Raw genomic sequence first — 22,503 nt, forward strand, 5'->3', positions numbered from 1 at the left:
CTACCCTCCCACAAACATTTTAATGGAATAGCCCTACAATCCATTTTATATATTTCTGAGATCAACAATGTGAGCTGGAACTTTGATTATTATTTGATTAAAAATTCAATCTTTTTTAAATTACTTGTTATAATTACAAATGAAAAGAAAAAGGATTTTTTTTCCACATAAAATCCATCTACAAATATAAATAACATTGGTTATAGTTCAACTTCCTTACATGAAGAAAAAAATAAAATTGTTGATGGCTCATTTCAAAATGTTAAACTGACTGTAATCATATGTTCCATGTATTGTGTAGTATATTAGCAAATTCATTATTGTCATCTACACTGATACTAAGTCCTTCATAATATTCTTCAAATTCTACATAGGTTATTTCTTCCTGGTTTGGAGATGATGTTATTGCTTCCAAAAAAGCCTTCAAACTACTAACACCAGGGGTAGCACCTACAACATAAATGGTATAAATAAAAATAATATTAAAACAAGAATGTGTCCCAAGTACACGGATGCCCCACTTGCACTATCATTTTCTATGTTCAGTGGACCGTGAAATTGAGGTCAAAACTTTAATTTGGAATTAAAATTAGAAAGATCATATCATAGGGAACAAGTGTACTAAGTTTCAAGTTGATTAGACTTCAACTTCTTCAAAAACTACCTTGACCAAAAACTTTAACCTGAAGCGAACAGACGCACAGACAGACGAACGGAGGCACAGACCAGAAAACATAATGCCCCTCTACTGTCGTAGGTGGGGCATAAAAACATTCAATATATACAGATTAATAAACTGTTTCACAGAGAAATGTCTTGCCTTTTTGTAATTTTAATTATGCAAATGTTGAAATTAAAATAGCAATGCTTTAACATGTTACATAAGTTATGCAAATATTCAAAGTCAATAAACCATGACTGATGTACATGGCTAAACATTCTCAATGGAATGAGATGTGCCAATGTTTATACAACTGCATATATACCAAATACCATTGACTTATCATAAGTCATTCCCTTTGAACAAACCATAACACAAACATTAACTTGTTAACTTTGTATAAGTTTCAAAGTCAATGAACCATGAAGAGGAGATTGAGCTCTATAATCTCCATGGAAATAAGACTTGCAAATGCCAAAAAAATTGCATACCAAATATCTTTGACTTAACATTAGCAGTTCACCTTAAACTGATCTTATCACAAACTAATACATGGAAACAGAGCAAAAGTTTCAAAGTCAATAGACCATGACTAAGGGGGCAGAGCCAAATAATCTCAATGGAAATGAGATGTGCCAATGCTTATAAAAATGAATACCAAATATCATTGAACCACCAGTAGTGGCTCCCAATGAACTGACCTAATCAAAAACTAATACATGTAAAATAAGCAAACATTTCAAAGTCAAAATTTAGTGGAAAACATGTTCCATATTTGCATACTCTTGAATAACTGAGGATGATGGACAATTTAAATTAGAAATTTAGGGTTAAACAAAAAAATATAATTTTTGTACAAAAATGTTTAAAGAAGATTGTACAACAATTTCAATGCTGCATAATGATTGAACCATGTTTTTCTTACCTTGTTTATAAGGAGGCTGAAAACTAGCATTGAAATATTTCTTGATCTCGCTAACTGTAATTACTCCTCTTTTCTGTGAATCTATTTTTCTAAAGGCCTGGTGATAAAAATATGTATTACTGCTTAAAAAGAGACATCTAATCTGCTTTGCTAAAAAGTTAATAAAATGTATATAACTAAACTAAAGTTGATATCAAGAGAAATGCAATTTTCACTTGTTATGAAACCTATATCATACATCATTGGTAAATAAATTCTTCCTCATAAACACAGCTAATCGACAAACTTAGGCAAATTTTTTTTTTTAGCAAATAGTGAATAAATGATTCTTATAAAGGAAGCTATATATTTATATTGAAGTTTTTAACAACCTCGACTGGCTATACAGCCCTTGTACAGACAGCACATAAAAGAGGCTTATGAGTCTTCCTCCATTTTGGATTTTGAAGAAGCAGATAACAATTGGTTTAGATCATTAATTAAATGTGCAAATTTTGAGAGTAGTATGTGATTGATGTGTAAGACTTTCCATGTTAATAAAGAAAATTATGTGTTTTATCCTATTTACTGCTGTATTTTACAACAATCAGATTACTGTAGCAAGAAAAAAACTCCTGTGACCCCATTATTTCTTTTTCTTTTTTTTTTATTCATTAAGGAAAACTTCTCCTTATTGGAGAAATATTAAACAACAGAATTTGTTAAATTTCAATGAGAGAACTGCTTTTCACAAATAATTACCAAATATCAAATAAAAGTTATGGTCATGGGCCAAAAAATTGCATATTGTCTTATTAAATTCAATAAACTTATCTGTCCTTGATTTTTACAAAAAAAAAGTCTGAAAATTTTAAAAACACTTTACAAAACAAGGGTCTTGGTGTTTTTTCTTTGACAGTGGAGAAAAGGAGATTGTATCTGATGTTAGTATTTAGGTGAGTCTAAGCCGACATTAAAAGTGCTGATGATCACATTCTTAAAAACAAATCATCTATGTCATCTGAACTTATTGGATATTTTTCTAGTTAGCAATCATACCACATCTCCTTATTCTTATATTAATCAGCTTAGTACTTAAAGTGTGAATCAAAAACACCAACCTTCCTGACTAGATTTTTACGAGATTCAACCATTTGGCCTATGACACCTCTCATGTAGATACTATAATCTAATTCTCCTGTCTCGTCAGGGTCTAGCACATCAAAAGCTTGGTCCAAATCCTGTAAAATAAAGATTACAATACCATATCTATATAAATAATTCCTGTACAAATTCAATAGATTATATTCTATTAATAATCCAAATCAAACAAAAAATAGCAATCTACCTTCTTATCTGACAGAAATTGTGTTAACAGGTGGCCATTGTACTAGAACAGAAGAATAACATTGCAAGAACACAATTTAGTGTACTATATATTAATGTGGTGTACTGTATATTACTTTTGTGTACCATATATTGTAACTTTGCTACCATCTTATTTAGTTGTCAGGAGCTAATGTTGTAAATGAACTCAAAATCTCAGTATTGACAGGCTAGTGATACAGTAGTTTGAATACTTATAATTAGACCACTCAGCCACTGAGACCCAACTCTGAAATTTGAAGCTTGATAAAATAGTTGATGCATCTGTTGCTGCTGGATGATCATGCCTATGTCTTGTAATCTAAATATTTAAAATAAGAAAAAAACCTCACTCTATCCAGATTTCCATAGACACTATTTTCTGTGGGTATTTATACCATAAAATAAAATAATTACTTATCTATTTAGGGACTGAATTTTCTGCTCTCCCTTGACACCATTTGAGAGTATGGTCTTGAGAAACATTGATAATCCATTAGAAGGGGACGATAAAAGGCTGACACATGTTAAGAGAGAGCAATATCCTTTGCACGTAAAATGCAACCTTGTAGATATAAAAAAAAAAAGAGCAGGCTAATGCGCTGCAAGGCAGGACTAGCCCCCGCAAAATGGAAAAAGATTGATATAAGATGTAATAACTTGTTTCCAAATCCACTATAAATAAATATGTTTAAACTTAATCTCACCTGAGGAGGTAGTTCTATATGGAAAGTAAACAATCCTTTCTCCAATTCAAACTTGTACAGTACTCCAGATCCGGTTTTATCCAGTTTTCTGTAGTATCTCCCTAAACCAGTCACTGTTTTTATTCCTCTCTTCTTCAATCTTTCTCTCACTTCCTCTGTAATATAAAGATGACATTTAATGCATAGAATTCATGTATAAAATCAAAATTACCTCTGAACAGTTTTGGCAAATTTGGACACAATATTCAAGCTTGATACTGTCTGAATTTGGATTGTGATCAAATTTTTGACATAATATAGGTTTCTGACACAAAATAAATGTGGTCAAAGATCTTACAAATCTATTGCGCAATACTGTGCAATTTAGAAGAAAAATATATGAATCCCTTAGAGATGGGGGAAAAAAATCCCCTTTCCTATATTTTTTGAAACCCCCAAGGAGCAATAACAACAAAACTCAATCCCAGCCTTTCCTTTGTAGTAAGGAATCTTGTAGTACAAATTCAGAGAGATCCATACACTTAAACACAAGTTTTTGTCTCCAAACTAGAAAAATTGTCTCCAAACTAGAAAAATGCTTGTTTTTGGCCCTTTATTCCTATAAGTTTGAGGAAACTGACCCCAAACTCAATCCAAGCTTTCCATATGTTGTATGGAACCTTGTGGTAGAATGTCAGAGAGATACATACACTTACACACAAGTTATTGTCTGGAAACTAGAAAAATACTGGTCCCTTTTTGGCCCTAAACTCCTATACTGTTGGCCCCATAACTCCTATAATAAATCCCAACCTTTTACTTGTGGTATTATACATTGTGGTATATTTCAGAGTAATAGAAATACTTATCAAGTTATCATCCTAAAACTAGAAAAATAGAATATGCTTGTTTTTGGCCCCTTTTGGGCCTCTTACTCCTAAACGGTTGGGGCCATCAACACTGAAATCAATCCTAACCTTCCTTTTGTGGTATTGAACCTTATTAATAAATTTCATAGAGATCCATTCACTCAAACTTAAGTTATTGTCTGAAAACCAATGTGTCTTTAGACGACGATGACGACATCATACCATTATAAGATCCAAAAACATTTTTTGGGGTCATATAAAAAGCAGTATTCTTAACCTTGGTAAGCTTTAGTTTGGGTTGATGAGTCTAAGCAAGGAAGAGAGAATGAGTTATTTCCATGTCAATTCTTATAAAATTTATATTTCATTTTTTGCAAATTTTAACTGAATTTTTCATTTTTAGTAAACAGTTTCTTTTTTAATAATAACTTGCTTTGTAATATCAATCAGAAAATTATCTTGATATAAACGGAGAATGTGTCAATGTGACATAGATGATGCTTGTGTATAATGCCATAAAGGGGCATTACTTCAGAAGTAAAAGAGATGCCACCAAAATGTAAACTTGATCAGAGTTTGGGTTTATAAGCATTGTGTATAAATTTCATTACATTTGGTTGAAACAAACTAAAGTTAGAGAACAGAAACCAAATCTGGACATAAAGAAGGAGAAGGGTAAACCTTATTAGGGGGCATAATTTGAATTTAATCTAGTTTTCTGGCAATATCACAATGATTTTTCAGATTTCATTATCTTAGTAACTAAAAATTACTGTGTAAAGAAATTCTAATTTACACCTTTTAAAGAAATATGTAAATTTCAGTCAGGATTTTGAACTTTCTGTGTAGTGAAATATTTACCTTGTACACCATCTAGAATTCTTCTATTTATCATTTCTTGTTTATTTTGGGATCTGTATGTCTCCTCTTGTCTAAAATAAAAATAATTCCATACATAAATTTTCTTTTAAAATAGTTTATCTTGTATGTTACATAACCTCTGACCTCTAGCATGTTTTTCGGTCTATATCTTATGTTATATATATATCTAAAGAACTTGACATATTTTACAGAACTGTAAAGTATTATAATTCATTTTAAAGGTTATTTATCAAACAGTTGATATTAATGATCTTGAACATATTCTGGATGTATTTTTGATTGTATAATGCAATTGTTAAAATAAAATATCAACATTAAGATACCAATTCTAATGCAATCTATAGACCACTTTCAAGTTTGTTCACCGAAAAAAACTCAGTTATGCATGCCTTTCTGGGGTCATTTACCAGATAGAGGGGATTAACGTTCATCAACCGTCTTAGTGATCAACATTGTGCAGGATGAACTAGAAATAATGTTTGTTCTGTAGGCATCATAGTTTTCCAATGTTAGAAGGGAAGTGACTACGCCCCTGAAGGTACGAATAATGTTCACTAAAACCGAAGTTTGCATCGAACTCAAAAGTTGTCTATTCTTTTGTATCAATGGTTCTGATTGGATGACAGTAAGCGTAAAATTCCCTATCTCCTTTTCTGTAACTAAGGATGCTGACATTTTGAATTGTGGAATGTATTGACATGTTATTTCTAAGATAATAAGCCAAAAAAACTCACATGCTGCACATAGAAATCTTCTTTTTATCAAATTTTATAACATTCTGAAGCGACCAAGAAGCAAGAAAACGCCCGGTGTTTACGTTTGACGTGAAGCATACCTATGACGTCACTGAGTTTAGGGACCAAAGAAGATAACATTTTTATTTTAATGAGAATTTTACACTGAAATAATGATTGAAATTTAATTATGAACTTGTTTTGCATTAGAATAGAGATAACTGTATTGTATTTGATGCTTTGCGGAAGTCCATCAGTAGTTTTACTGTTGGAAATACCTGTTTACCTGTCTCCATTATGCGTCATCAGGTTAACTAAATTTGTGACAGTAGAACTTCAGATGGACGTCTGCAAAGCTTCAAATACACTACAGTTATCTCTTAAAGAGCATTCAAACCCATTAGTTGAAATTGACTTAATATCAGTATTTATCCTTATACAAACACAAACATTAACATGTAAACTATGATAAAGTTTCAATGTTGATAAACAGAGGCTGAGTGGACAAGGCCAAAATAATATGCCTAGAAATGAGATTCATTAACTGCATACCAAATATCCTGGACTAATTGTACCTCCAAATTGTAATGTTTTAAGACTCCGGAATAGTATTATTAAGGAATATATCTTATATTCCAAATAATTTTACTTCTAAATATTATTCATATTAAAAAAATTAATAAACAGCTGCGCCATGGGCGCATGATACGCCCGACGTCTTGTGTGGAAGTTTTATGCAATAATCATAAATAGTTTCTGAGAAAGTTTTAAGCAATAACCATATACATGTATTGTTTTTGAGACACGGCGGGACATGTGAAACCCCCAACCCTGTTTTTTTTCTTCGAAAAACTAAATATCACTAAAATAAAATTTTGAATCAAAACCAAAAAGTATACAGATCTTTAGATTAATATAACAAAGAAGTGTGTAAAGTTTTAAGCAATAATCATAAATTATTTTTGAGATACGGCGCGACATGTAAAAAAAAACCTCCCCTGTTTAACAAAATACTCAATAACTCCAAAATAAAGTTTTGAATCATCAACAAAAAGTAGACAGATCTTTAGATTAATATAACAAAGAAGTGTGTAAAGTTTTAAGCAATAATCATAAATTGTTTTTGAGATACGGCACAACATGTAAAAAAAAACCTCCCCCTTTTTTACAAAATACTCAATAACTCAAAAATGAAATTTTGAATCATCACCAAAAAGTATACAGATCTTTAGATTAATTAAACAAAGACATGTGTAAAGTTTTAAGCAATAATCAAAAAACGTTTATGAGATATGGTGTGACATGTAAAAAAACCCTCCCCCTTTTTAAAAAAATACTCAATAACTCAAAAATAAAATTTTGAATCATCACCAAAAAGTATACAGATATTAAGATTAATATAACTAAGAAGTGTGTAAAGTTTTAAGCTATAATCAAGAATCGTTTTTGAGATACGGTGCGACATGTGAAAAAAACACACCCCTGTTTTAGTTACAAAGTGCCGTAACTCAAACAGTTTTAATCTTATTTTCACCAAAAAGTATACAGATCATTTGACCATCATAAGAAACAACTATGTTAAGTTTCATGAAATTTGGATAAGTCGTTCTCAAGTTACGGTGCGACATGTTTACGCCGGACAGACAGACATACAGACAGACCGAAGGACGGACACCGGACATTTGTATACCATAATACGTCCCTTCAAAATTTTGACGGGCGTATAAAAACCCTAAAACCTTACAAACTTTCCTTTGACATTAATGACCAAATGGATTAAAATCCTAATGGGTCCTTTTCAATTTACAATTTTTACACAATAAAGACATACTGATAGATTTTAGACAAAATCTCAAATTTAGAATAGACCTGGGCATATTTTAACACCAAATGATATAAAAGTTAAATCAAAAGCAAATAGTGCTTTATTTGCTATTTTTCACTTGTAAAATCACCATAAATATGTTATTTATTATAGAAATATATTCAACACAGAATACGGTCAATTTACTATAATAATTATAACTTATTTATAACTTAATGCCAGCAGCTTTCTTTTTTCTTAAAAATAGAAAGGATGAAACACTTACAAAAGAATTTGTTTTTCTTCCTCATCAACATCTGTAATTTTGAAGTAAACCCAGTCTCTTTTCTTTACTGTATCTGGAAGCGAATGTTGTCCTCTTGTTTCAATTATAATTTCATTCCCCTGAAAAAAAGAAGTATTTATATATACAGTAATCATACAATTTTAGATATAAACAGAACTATAATGTTTCAATACAATGTTATATTTTTTTATTAATGTTTCCACTCAGTAATTAGCCTGTTTTCTCCAGACACTCTTGCTTCCTCTACCAATAAAAACTGAATGCTATCATATAGCCAATAGTGTGGAAGACGGCATTAGGCACAAAAAATTAATCAATCCACTCATTTGTGTTGATCACTGTTGGTATTGGTAGTAAGAAATGAGACTTCAGGTAATTAGGAGATAACTATATTTTATTTTAAGCTTGGCCTTTATAAAACATAGATTTTAATGTCGCAAATTGAGTTTACCTAGCACTTATCTTGCATCTTCACTTAGAGTAATATTACTTACGGAAAATATATCTGTTAGATTATATGGATCATCTTCTCTAGGTCCCTGTATGTGACCATATCTTCCTCTTGTGACAAATGGCAAAGCTTTCGCACTATAAAATATACACTTTTCTATATATCATTTGGAAAATACACAATGAAAATTCCCCTCTTTTTTCAAAAACGTAAATGGATTATTGAACCCATACTAAATCAAAATGCAGATAAAACTTAATTCAGATCTTGGCAACTTCAACAACTGTTGAAAAACTTTGAAGTCAAAGACTCTTACAAGACTACCTCTAAAAGAAAGTATGAAATTCTTATTTACATTTTCCTTTTGACCAGTTTATATTCAATAGAGGCAAATCTTTCTGCACTTAAAAATACATTATTATCTATAAACGCAAAATAAATTATTTAAAGTATTCCTTCAATATTTTTTTAACTTATCTGCCTTTGATAGCAGATAGCATTCATATTTGAACAATTGCATGTTGTCCTTTTTAACTGTATTTCATTAAGAAATAGGTCCTTTTTAACTGTATTTCATGAAGAAATAGGTCCTTTTTAACTGTATTTCATGAAGAAATAGGTCCTTTTTAACTGTATTTCATGAAGAAATAGGCCAAAACTTAAAAATAGATTATGTATAATGCAGTTTAATTTAAAAATTTGTATTACTATGAGACCTGTTTATTCAGAAACCCATTCTACAAAGACACTTGTCTAAAGTTAACTTTTGTCTCAGGATCCTCAATGCTTTACTGTAAATCTGGTTAATTTTGATTCTGGTTTTGTTCATGGTTTAGCCTGTGTTTGTTACACATTGTTTGTTTTTTGGAGCTTGTTCTATCTATATAAATGGACAGTGAAATAAAAAATGAGGTAAACTTCATCTTGAAAATAGGACAAGCATAAAATTTTCTCATATTTGATATACTGTTATGTACTCTAAGGAGTTTTTTTCCAATAAGATTTTTAGTACATTTTTATTCAATTCTACACAAGAAGTGACCACAATTTAAACAATAAAAATAAAACATAACTTACCTTTTACCAAACTGCCTAAATTCATAAATGGTAAGTGTATTGTCAAAGTGAAAGAAAAATCCAGTAAGTTCTCTCAAAGCATCATGTCCGTTTCTGTAACGAGATAGCCAAAATACATTCTACTATTGCATTAAGTGTGATAGTGTGGATTCATTATTATTCATTTAGGTTGAAATGTCCAGACTCCTTTACCATCAGATGTCAAACCGTCATTTTCAGCTGCTGTTAGCATCAAATTGGTTAAAATTTTACTGTGATTCCTCAAAATATCCTAACGTGATTCGTCAGAGGTCTCCAAAAATTGTTGTTACCATCATTTTTGAGAAAAATTCAATGTGATTCGTCAAAATCAGTTGATTTTTTTTCGTCTTAAAAAAAAGGTGCACATAATGTAATGCATTAAATATTACCGTTTACATCATTTGGCAAAATTTTTTACCGTTATTCCTCATGAAGGTACCCCATTACCACCCTCTTGGTTGGATACCAATTTTTGTGGATTTCAAAGGTACAAGTGAACCACAAATTTAGATATTTTCTACCACTGCATTGAGTGTGATAATGTGGATTCATTATTTTTGTTGGATATCAATTTTTGTGGATTTTGATGGTACAGGTAGACCACAAATTTAAATGTTAAACGATTTGCAAATTTTCTATAGATTTGTATGCAGCCTAGTCATAACCACAAAATTCTATATCCATGTAAATGGACTTTTCTCAATCCACAAAAATGGTACCCATTAAAATAAATGAATCCATATATATATAGGCAATATATTTCCGCTTTCAGCATTTTAATTTAAAAAAATTACTGAAAATTTCACTGTTTCCAGCTAAGAAATATATTTTTTTAAATTTTAAAGGCTGAAAGCGGAAATATATATTGTAAAGCACTAGATTTGGTGATATAATCTGTTTCTTAAATGATTTTTAAACGATATGCAGACAAACTCAATTCTTCTTTTTTAAGTCTGCAAACTGGTGTGTTTTTTCTCTGTAATGCCATCATGCATTGTTGCCTTTTTTCCTGACATCATAATTGAATTTTAACCAATAAAGATCAAAAGAACATATTACACGTCACATCACCATTATCAATCAATAAGAGATGAACCCTATATTTTACTGAGTCTTGAGCAACACAATCATTGTAATGGCAGCCATGTGACTAAATGATATTTTTTTATACTGTAAATTCAGAAATTATTGTGATGTTTTATTATTTCAAAAAATGTGACAGTGTTATAATCCCAATAATTCAAACTAGCATTTTAAATTTTGTTAATAAACTAAACAGGATTTTCATCAATATCACAAAAATTAAAATCGTGTTTTAGTCAAAAATGATAAAATTGCAATAATAAATGCACACAATAATTTCTGAATTTACAGTAACCAAATGAATCACAATATTAATGACAAAGTCATCTTCTTTTTATGACATGTCTTTGGATCACATATTAAAAGTGGAAACTGTGCAGGAATTTTTTGAAAAATATCAAACATAAAAATATTGAATAAAGCAGAGAAAAATCATTACAAGAATTTATAGCACATTTCATGGACCTCAAAAAATGCCTTAGTATTAATTGAACTTCTACTTGGTTTTATAACCAACCCCAAAAATACATATTTTTCATGTTTCATAGCACAGTGTTATAACATGTTGACCAAATGTAAATGTCGTGATGTTACATTATTGTTTTAGATAAGGGAGAAGGTTTGCACAATTAAAACGTTTAACCCTAAGTCAAGAACTTGATGTTCAGTAGTTGTCGTTTGTTGATGTGGTTCTTATGTGTTTCTCATTTTTTAAATAGATCAGACCGTTGGTTTTCCTGTTTGAATGGTTTTACACTAGTCTTTTTTTGGGGCCCTTTATAGCTTGCTGTTCAGTGTGAGCCAAGACTCCGTGTTGAAGACTGTATCTTGTCCTATAATGGTTTACTTTTATAATTGTGACTTGGATGGAGAGTTGTCTCATTGGCACTCATACCACATCTTCCTATATCTATCTATGAAATGCTGCCTGACGAAAAGTGTACAATTTTTTTTCATCAGTATTTTATTACTTTACATACATTGTTATTCTTTATTATAATTGTCCCTTTTTTAAAATATGTTCAAATAAAAATTCAAATGCAGGATTCAATAAATACCTTGTTAAAATTCTAGCTCCAAATCTTACTCTCTTTGATAACATATTTTCTGTTGTAGTATTCTTAGTTCTCATTCTATAAAAAAAAAAAAAAAAAAAAAATGAATTCATACTTTTTACATCATTTATTTCTATTCAAACAGATAATGTTTTAAAACATATATACCAGTATTTCTGGTTTTCAACATTGTAGCAGTAAGCTGACTATTATGAAGAATAAATGCAAATAAGATAAAATGTTTATTCAGGATTACAAAGTGTATGTGTAATATGAATTTACTGGATTATACCCTGTGTTTTTTTCTTCAAGTATTTCTGGTTTTCAACATTGTAGCAGTAAGCTGACTATTATGAAGAATAAATGCAAATAAGATAAAATGTTTATTCAGGATTACAAAGTGTATGTGTAATATGAATTTACTGGATTATACCCTGTGTTTTTTTCTTCAAGACTGACATTCAACATAAGTTTTTCAACATTTTGTACTGTTTGTGTCACACCCTTTCTTCTCTATCTTTATTATCAAGTCTTTTTTTACATATATACATGACTGTACATTTTGATAGCTTAAAAGCAATTGAAAACATATCCCAGAGCATGGTAAAATGTAAATAACTATGGGTTTTACACCAAAAAAAATTATTTTGAAAACTAACCCACTTGTATGGGACTTTTTTTTCTCTATTTATGAAGCCCTCAATATGTTTTTTTCTTTCTTTTCAAAACCTACTTTGTTGAATGTAACATTCTTTGGCTCCCTCTGTGAGGCCTCTCTGAAACTGGTACACTTAATCTGCTATCTTGGTCTGGATCACTTATAACAGGTCTGTTTAATAATTATAAGTTTTGTTATATTAATCATTTTCAGTCTATACATGTATTACTATGTGGATTAAAAAGTGCTCATGTTTATTTTTTATGGAATATCCATTTTGCTCAAGTAACATTTCTGTAATTAAAACATATTAAATTATTTCAATTTGTTGCAATGAGTTGTATATCGTTTTGTTAAATTTTTCAATCTATCAATTTTTTGTAAGTGTTCAATATGCCTTCCAAGAAATCATTTATTTTTTAGCACTCTAATTCTGTATACCAAGTACTCTGTAAATTGAGTAATAATCTAAAGTTTAAATAATAAATTACAGTACATGTAGACTTTCCAAAAAATAGTTTGAACAAATTCTTTTAAACTTCTGTATACCCAAAAAAAAACAATAATAATTTAAAATTTCAATAATTTTTAATTATATCTATACCTTGAATACAATTTTAATTTCCTTTCTATAATATGTATCTTTCAAGAATAATTACTCCCTGTTTTATGTGTAATACATGTACCACCAAATCATGGTATGTCACATGGCCCAAGACCACAATTAATAACCCCGCTTTTCATTGTTCAAGAATATAGTTCCCTTTAATTATACTGTATTTTTTCTTTATTTTTTTTCTTTCCCTTTCTCATACATTTCTTAATTTTTCTGGGGTGGAAATGAAAGAAGAGAGCTGAAATTTGACAGTTGTAGGTAATTAATCCTTCATTTTATTGCAGTAAAACATTTCTATTTCATAAACATATGTCTTAGGTATTTCAAATCACTATTATTTTTTATTTGGGGTTTCTATAGAATATTTTTTAAACTTGCAGTTACATGGTTCCTAAACCTTGCACACAGGTTAGATAAGGGGAGAAATTTGATTGGTTAACATCCAGTGATGGTTATTTTCTTATATGCAATGAAATGTTTTGTAATTTTTTTTCTATAGTACTGGACAGGATAAAACATTACTCATGCTAAGTATTTCTTTATTTGAAACAAAGATAACTTTTGCACATTATTTTGAAAAATGCAAATTTAACAAAGACTAATAGGGAAAAATCAATGGTGGTATTACACCTGGTTTTAAATTTATACAGACTAAGCTAATTTACCTTGATAGTTGATCAATCATAACCGTTTCAATAAGTTTCTGTTGCTTATTATGTTCCAAGAGCTCCTCCTATCAACAAAAAACTCATAATATTAAAGTATCTGTCTGATAAAAGATCACAGGACTGCTAAAAACTAGGATGGGAAAAAACAGCATAAATGGCAATACATTAGTTAACTTTGGATCAGTTCACAAGACTTGAAAAACAGTACCACATTTATTTATTGCAGAATAACTTTAGCCATCATATGAATAGAATTTACTATGTTAATATGCAACATTAAGGATACACCTTACTATTATTTCAACCTTCTTTTTGATGGTGTACTATAAGTTCTTCAAGCATGCTTTCTGTGACACTTCTTTGATATGTATAGTTTATTATTGTTGTGCTTATACTTTGTACTTGTATTTTTTTGTTAAAATAGTAATTTATGGCAGGTGCTTTTAAGGTTGTCTCATTTCATTGTAAATATTCTTTGAAGAACCTTCACCTATCCACTGTAAGATCAAGTTTTAATATAGAGAGAATTAAACAAAACAAAAAACATTTTTCTAGTTATTTTGGAACTTGGTGCATTGTAAGTTAACTGTTTGTCTAGAAAAAATGGAAAAGTATTAATAAATACTGACATTTTTTGGAGAATTAATTATTCTGCAGTATAAAAAAAATAAGTTTCTTTAAGAACATTTCTATTGAATTTCAAAGCATATTTACAGCATCCATCTTTTTCAGCATTTCTGCTTTTGAGGCTGGTTTCCTTTTAGACCAGTTCTGATCTAAGTAGTCCTCCTCTTCTTCAACCTCTTTCCTTATCTCTCCATAGGTCTTTTTCTTTACTGGTTTTACATCATCTTCAGTTTTCAATTTCAGATGCTTGAAGTCTTCATCAATATTATTCTATTAAAGCACAGAAAACAATATAATTTTAAGAATGATTTTATTGATCCAACATTAATTTAGAAATTGTAGTATGTATTTAACTCAATGTAAAAAAAAATATAAATCAGATTAATAAGACCACTTTCAATGGATGTCCTTCACCGGAAAAAATTGTCATATCCACTTAATTTTGGCACGCCTTTATGATGTCATTTACCTGATAGAGGGGATCACCTGTATCCCTGCACTATAAAAGTTAACCAAGCGTTTTTACGAAACTGTAACTATTAAATAGATCTGCACAAATAATTGTGACTTACTCTTGCTGATCTCGCAGATGCTTGGTTACCATGGTATGCTTGGTTACCATGGTAGCCTTGGTTACCTCGTCCTGTATCATTTTCCTGGTAATCTCTATAGCTCCTTTCAGTATCTGTTCCCCAACTATTATATAAAAGCAAAAATACATATTATCACAAAGAAATTGGTATTAAAAGACTTTAAAGTATATAAAAACATAGCAATACACCATACAGTACAATCAAATCTGTCCAATCAAACCAATCATCAACTGAAATACTTTGTAAATTTTGTAGTCAAAACAGGTAAATTGACAATATAAATAATGAAGGAATGAAAATTCATTTGAAATGAATACACACTACAGATTTCTCCTGTATATGTTACTTTGAAGATATTTTTAGAGTTTTTAGTGCACCATTTAGACTATTTAACAAGTTTTGTCAAAATAAAAAAAACAACAGCAAAAACAGTTTTCTTCAATGCAAATATTATTTCAAGGATTTGTTTTCCCCTTTTATGCACCTATATACTCTTCCTTCTTCTTAAGACAGGTATCTCTGCATATTGAAAACTATTGCTATAAATCTTTAAGGGGTGTGAAGGTGACCTGTTCAATGCCTAAATTTCAGTCCCTATCCAAATTACCCTAATTTTCCAGAGGCACTCTATTTTTCCTGTCCTTTATCATAGTCAACCCCTATTTAAAGACCTACATTTCGTCAGAATGCATTATAAATCAATTCTTGTCCTGAACAATCATGACATATTTGCCACTGGACATTAAGCAACCAACTATTAATCTTGAAAATAAATCCAAATAAAGGTTATTGTCTTACCTAATTGTGGATACTCCTGATCTACCAGAATCTAATACATAATCATACTGCTCTGGAAGTACTGTCTTTGGCTCAGCTTTAAAGCAATGCAGATCAAGTTCTGGAACACTGTCAAATATTTTTCAAAAGAATGTTTAATACCAATCTCACGTCAATTGCACAGTGCCTTCGTGCAACTTATATCTTTGCCATATTTTGTGTATATTACTACATTGAATATAATAGCTACACTATTTCACATTCTAACTCAAGAAAATAATTAGAATAACATTTTTTTAAACTACCTTAAACATGTTAAATGACATTTTCCATGCTATAAATTAATTTCATATCATCCCTCTGCAGCTATTAAAGTGCCAAAGGAGTTTGAAAATATTACTAAGACTAAGAGCATTTTCCTATTACAGTCACTACAATTGAAAATGAAACAAGAAGAACTCTGAGCAATGACTCACTAATAAAACTACTAAAGTAAGAACATGTATTAGGAAACATGAACTTGAGGAGCAATGGATAGAAAAGGGCATCACACATTATAGCATGTTCAAATGCAACCATAAACTCATTGCATGTCATACATGTACATAATTTTATTTGGCAACTTCTGCATGTTACTTTACATTTCTGCACTTTAAAAGTGTTTGTCTGGAAAATAAATTGTCTAAATAAAATTAAAGATTTTACCCGTCTGGTCGTAGACTGTATGGTCTTGTTGGTGGTCTTGATTGTGGTCTAGATGGCGGTCTGTATGCAGGTGTTTCTTCTCCCTAGAAATATTATGAAACATAATTATATATAAGTAAAAAAATAATCTAAAGCATGAAATGTGAATGATAAAGAGAGAGACAAAGGATACCAAGGGGTCAATCAAAAACTACATTATAAGTAGCTGCGGAACTGTAGGTCATATATAGGTCCATATAATATTTTTTTACCATTTGCAAATCTATGGTCTTAGGTTTGCCAATTGTCAATAAATATCATGAGGATCTAAACTATATGAGCTACAGTTCCACAGCTATATTTCAAGTTACATGTAACAATAACCAAGTCTGACTTTACCGGTAAGCATTTAACTTACTGTTATAGGGTTTATTGAGCTCCCAGGACGTCTACTGGCACTGCCTGGACGATTCTTTTGGTTATACCTTGAAGTTGGTGAATCTTGAATCATAAAACTCATTTTAGCATCTTTTTCCTGTAAAGGTAAAATGAAAGTGCAAATTTTCACCAGTTGCTTGCTCTGCTAATCGTGTAACTGACATAAAAGAAATCTTTACAGAAATTAAATTTAGGTCATAATTAAATTTTCTATGTTTTCCCTCTCACTAGGCAGATTTTACTGGGTAAAATGTTTTGTTCTTTTATCGTGGCACTTTTTAGTGTATCCAAATACAGTTCAACCCACTAATCATATATAAATGAGTTTTATACAAATATTTCAGACTTCTGTAATTCTCTGGTCAGCCGGGAAAAGCAACAAGGTGTATGCAATATGGATCCCAGGAATATATGTATCACTAGCCAGTTCATTCTCTAGGGCCAAAAATAAAATATTGTTTGTTTCCCCTGACCCAGTAAAATCAACGCGACCCGAAAAATTTTATTGGCCATTCTTGTCCACTATTTTTGTTTTGTTATGTTGGTTATTGGTGTTATCTTTCCGATGCTGTAGTCAACGAGCGTTGGTTTTTGGTGATACCTTTATGATGCTGTAGTCAACGAGCGTTTTAAATCAAGGCATTTTTGCAAGGAAGCGTCTACATGATTCGGAATCAAGGAAACAAAGCCACACGATTTGTGTGCAAGGGTGATCCTTTTAGAAAATTAAAAAAAACCTGAAGCATCTTTCAACCCGCTGAGTGCATCTTAAATTGTTTTGTATCTAACCTCTGTTCCTGAATCGTGCTTTAAAATCTATCTACTTACTTTGTCTTTGAACAGGTTGGGCACAAGTCAGGAAATGTGGGATACATGTATTCCCTGCTTTCAGGGAACGTCCCTGTTTTCTGGTGTAAAAAAAACCCAGTTTAAATGGGATTTCCTTTTTCAATTTATGGCATGAACATTACAAAAGGGCACGTTTAACGTTATAACTGCATCCGTAGAATTCGTAAATACTTATTAAAAGTATTTTAGGAAATACAAAACATGAATATAAAGTGAAGCCGTGTTTCTTCTAGAACTCGAAAAATACATACAAATCTTTGTTTAGAAATCAATTGACCAAGCTGCATGATCCAGGTGTAACTGAACATAACTAAATTAATATGTTCACTTCTATTGAAAATTTTTATTCATTGAATTTTAATTCCCAAGTGATTAACATACATGTATCTTTTTGTCATCTCATAATTGATGATCAAGGTATGAATTGGTGAACAAAGGAATTGTTTTGTTGTGAGTTATGCATCAAATTTGACTTGAAATAAACTTGATTTTTTAACTAAAAACACACTTGCTATCATTAAGCATTGTTATCACAAGTAGAATATGCGCTTTTGTAGATTTCATTACATTAAATGAATAGGAAAAAAGGAGGTCCCTGTATACTGTTTTGTTTTAACACCAGAAAACTGGGGTGAAAACGGGTTACACTAATGACTGGACCGAATGACAGGACCGAATGACAGGACCAAATGAAAAATGCTAATAACTTTTTCGTTTCTCAAAGGATTGATCTCAAATTTGAAATATAATAAGATTTCATCATTTGATAAATAGATTTAAGAAAAAAAATAAAAAAGTTCTGTAAGAAACTTTAGAAAACGTGACATGACCAACTCTGATAATGACAGGACCAACATCGAGAATGACAGGACCAAATAAAAATGCTAATAACTTTTTTATTTTTCAAAGGAATTATCTCAAATTTGAAATATAAAATGGTATGTCATATTTTGAAACCTAAATGTTATAAAAAATATAGATTTATTTTCGAAAACTTTCGAAAACGTGACATGACCATCGCTGACTGACAGGACCAACAACGACAATGACCGGACCAGATGAAATTGCTAATTTCTCTTTTATTTCTTAAAATGTTTTCCTGAAATTTGAAATATAATAAGATTTCATCATTTGACAAATAGATTTAAGAAAAAAATTAAAAAAAATATGTAAGAAACTTTAGAAAACGTGACATGACCAACTTTGATAATGACAGGACTGACTTCGACAATAACAGGACCAAATAAAAATGCTTATAACTTTTTTATTTTTCAAAAGAATTTTCTCAGATTGGAAACATTAAATGATATGTCATATTTTGAAACATTTATGGTATAAAAAATATAGATTTATTTTCAAAAACGTGACATGACCATCGCTGACTGACATGACCAACCTCGACAATGACCGGAACAAATGATTTGCTAATTATTCTTTTATTTCGCAGAATATTTCTCTGAAATTTAAAATATGTGAAGATTATACCATTTTATACATAAATATATGAAAAAGGTATAAAAAGCTTGTTGAAATGTGACCTGGTTAACGTTGTCAATGACAGGACAATCCTCGACAATTAATGACAGGACCAAATAAAAATGCTAATTATGCATAACATTTGTCAGAAGATTCCTCTCAAATTTGAAAGAATGACAATTTAGACGATTTTGCACATCATATAAAGATAAAAATAGAAAAAAACGTATTGAAAGCTTGCAGTTGTGTGACCTGACCAACATCGGCTATGATCTGGCCGATGAAAAAATCATAATTTCTTTCTTATTTTACTGAAATTGTTCAATTCTGATCCATAATTAGTAAGATATATCTTATAAATTCAGGAAAATATATTCTATGGTGGTTAAAAATCTTGACCTAGCTACTAAACGTATGTTGGCAGAGAGTCACAGGACATGCAGAGTCACAAGACAAAAAGACACGAATATTCACTATATTTAAGAAAGAGATCTTGAAATATTTATATGTTATTGTATATAATCATTTTTTAGTTAAAGAGATAGTTCATTAAACTATAGATTAATTCAGATTTATTGAATTATCATCATAATATTTCTTGACATCATGAGGCCCAATTTAAGCCACTATGGAAAGATATATCCTGCATATACTCAAGCATACATGGAAATAATTATTTACTGCTCTGAACATATTACTTAAACAATGACATGAACTATTATGTGATTTTAATTACTGTCATCACAATCTTTATTGGATTTATCAACTTATTTATGGCTTATGTCACACCTTTTGTTTGTTACCTTATAATTGTTTTCAGACGTGTCAGATTATGACCGGTAATTAATATACAAAATATTCAGTGTTGATCAGGTCACATTACAGCAAGCTTTTAATATTTTTTTTCTATATTATTCCTATCTTTATGTATAAAATGGTTAAATCTGATTATATCTCAAATTTCAGAAAAATATTTTTTAGAAATAAAAAGTAATTAGCAATTTCATCTGGTCCTGTACGTCATTGTCGAGGTTGGTCCTGTCAGTCAGCGATGGTCATGTCACGTTTAAACTTTCTATATTTTTTATAACATTTATTTTTCAAAATATGACATATTATTTTATATTTCAAATCTGAGAGAATTCCTTTGAAAAATTAAAAAAGTTATTAGCATTTTTTATAATTTGGTCCTGTCATTGTCGATGTTGGTCATGTCATTATCAGAGTTGGTCATGTCACTTTTTCTAAAGTTTCTTACAAATTTTTTATTATTTTTTTCTTAAATCTAATTATCAAATGATCAAATCTTCTTATATTTCAAATTTCAGAAAAATAATTTGAGAATTAAAAGAGAAATTAGCAATTTCATCTGGTCCGGTCATATTGTCGTTGTTGGTCCTGTCAGTCAGCGATGGTCATGTCACGTTTTCGAAAGTTTTTGAAAATAAATCTATATTTTTTATAACATTTAGGTTTCAAAATATGACATACCATTTTATATTTTAAAGCTGAGATAATTCCTTTGAAAAATAAAAAAGTTATTAGCATTTTTATTTGGTCCTGTCATTCTCGATGTTGGTCCTGTCATTATCAGAGTTGGTCATGTCACATTTTCTAAAGTTTCTTACAAAACTTTTTTAATTTTTTTCTTAAATCTATTTATCAAATGATGAAATCTTTTTATATTTCAAATTTGAGATCAATCCTTTGAGAAACGAAAAAGTTATTAGCATTTTTCATTTGGTCCTGTCATTCGGTCCTGTCATTCGGTCCAGTCATTAGTGTAACCCGGTGTACACTGAATTAGAATACAGGGAATACCCAACTTTTCTTGACCTGAGCATTACCTGTTGAATTTTATACAAATTCAATATAGAAAACCATATCAAGGAATACAATAAAATAATTTGCCTACCTACCTACCCATACCCTAACAACCTCAGTCGGGTGAGGGGAAACTAAGATATTTTTAATGTTGGCCCAGGGTATTGATATAGACAGACATATTATTGTTACAATAGTTATAGATTATATAGATTATTTCAATTTGCAAGGTTCTTCCTAGTATAAAGGGAAAGACTCTGTTGCCGGAGTGTGTGGAATTATCCTTGAACTGTGACAAAAGTGATGGTACCCAAATTAGAACTTGATCTGTGTTTTGATCAGAGGTTCGTAAAATTTCCCTGTTGATAAATGTGTAATTTTGGCACTTGTAATTTTCAATTTGGTATATAATGTGTCAGTTGGATAATTTATTTTTCATTCTTAAACTAAATATTGCGGCTGTCAATGTGTGGAATTTCTTTTCTACCTTGTTCTTCTTCAACAAAAATTTAAAAACGGAAGTGCTCCAATGTACACAAAAAATATTTGGTCGCACTACAAAATGAAAGACAATCCCGAATTCGAACCCAATTGTTGTTATACCTTTCACGGGCTATTCCAAACACAGGTGCTTGAGGACAGGATCCTGTATGAGCCCCAAATAGTCCCTCCCCCTTTTTTATATATATATTTTTTTAATCATAAATCTCAGATTTTTCTATATATATCCCTTATTTGTACTTATTTGTACCATATATATACTAATATACCATATTTATACTCTAAATATGCATGTTTACTATCAACGTGAATCTCGACTATAGAGATTAGTGTCACAAGTTTTCATTTCAAAAGCTTTAAACCAAATTTACAGACTTAAAATCCATACAAAAGTATCAACATTACCATGATCATGATGATTATAAATCTGTAGAATAAATCCAATATGCAATATTTGAATAATGAAATATTGTACATACTAGCTTTGGCCCCTGTTGCTTTTCAGCTCTTGCCTTTTTTCACTCTTTGAAACTTAAAGATATACCAATATTAAATTCTTTATCAATCTTAACCTTTAGAAAAAAATACTTGTTTAAAAATTTGACAATTATACAAGTGTCTCAGCTATGACATGTATGAGGTTAGTCTAACCTGTTTTATTGTACAGATTTCCAGATTGTAATACTGTAATAGTTTATTCAAAGTACATGAAGTAGGTTGAAATTATTCATTTTACATCAAAACTATACTTTATTTATAGATAATTACCTTTAATGGTTCCCTTTTTAGCTCACCTGGCCCAAAAGACCAAGTGAGCTTTTCTCATCACTTGGTGTCCTTCTGCCGTCGTCTGTAAACTTTTACTAAAATCTTCTCCTCTGAAACTACCGGCC

The 22,503-nt window shown here is 30.3% G+C and overlaps 1 protein-coding gene across 2 annotated transcripts; it reads right to left on the reverse strand.

The window, feature by feature from the left end:
- Positions 1 to 152: 152 nt before the first annotated feature.
- On the reverse strand, positions 153 to 21,668 carry LOC143047773 (calcyphosin-2-like). 2 transcript variants are annotated; one of them, XM_076221021.1, is made up of 17 exons: positions 21,597 to 21,668; positions 16,941 to 17,057; positions 16,544 to 16,626; positions 15,860 to 15,967; positions 15,041 to 15,164; positions 14,556 to 14,738; positions 13,839 to 13,906; positions 12,633 to 12,728; positions 11,903 to 11,977; positions 9,741 to 9,833; positions 8,707 to 8,800; positions 8,192 to 8,310; positions 5,347 to 5,417; positions 3,638 to 3,792; positions 2,687 to 2,806; positions 1,587 to 1,683; positions 153 to 450 (listed from the first exon to the last, which is right to left on the reverse strand). In XM_076221021.1, exons 2-17 carry the CDS (start codon positions 17,040 to 17,042, stop codon positions 278 to 280), a joined length of 1,761 nt encoding a protein of 586 aa, XP_076077136.1. In that variant the 5' UTR covers positions 17,043 to 17,057; positions 21,597 to 21,668; the 3' UTR covers positions 153 to 277. The 2 variants fall into 2 exon arrangements, with proteins under 2 accessions (XP_076077136.1, XP_076077137.1); XM_076221022.1 differs by lacking the exon at positions 21,597 to 21,668 and adding an exon at positions 17,789 to 17,868.
- Positions 21,669 to 22,503: the final 835 nt, after the last annotated feature.

This window comes from Mytilus galloprovincialis, chromosome 10 (assembly GCF_965363235.1).
Source record: "Mytilus galloprovincialis chromosome 10, xbMytGall1.hap1.1, whole genome shotgun sequence".
NCBI lineage: Eukaryota > Metazoa > Mollusca > Bivalvia > Mytilida > Mytilidae > Mytilus > Mytilus galloprovincialis.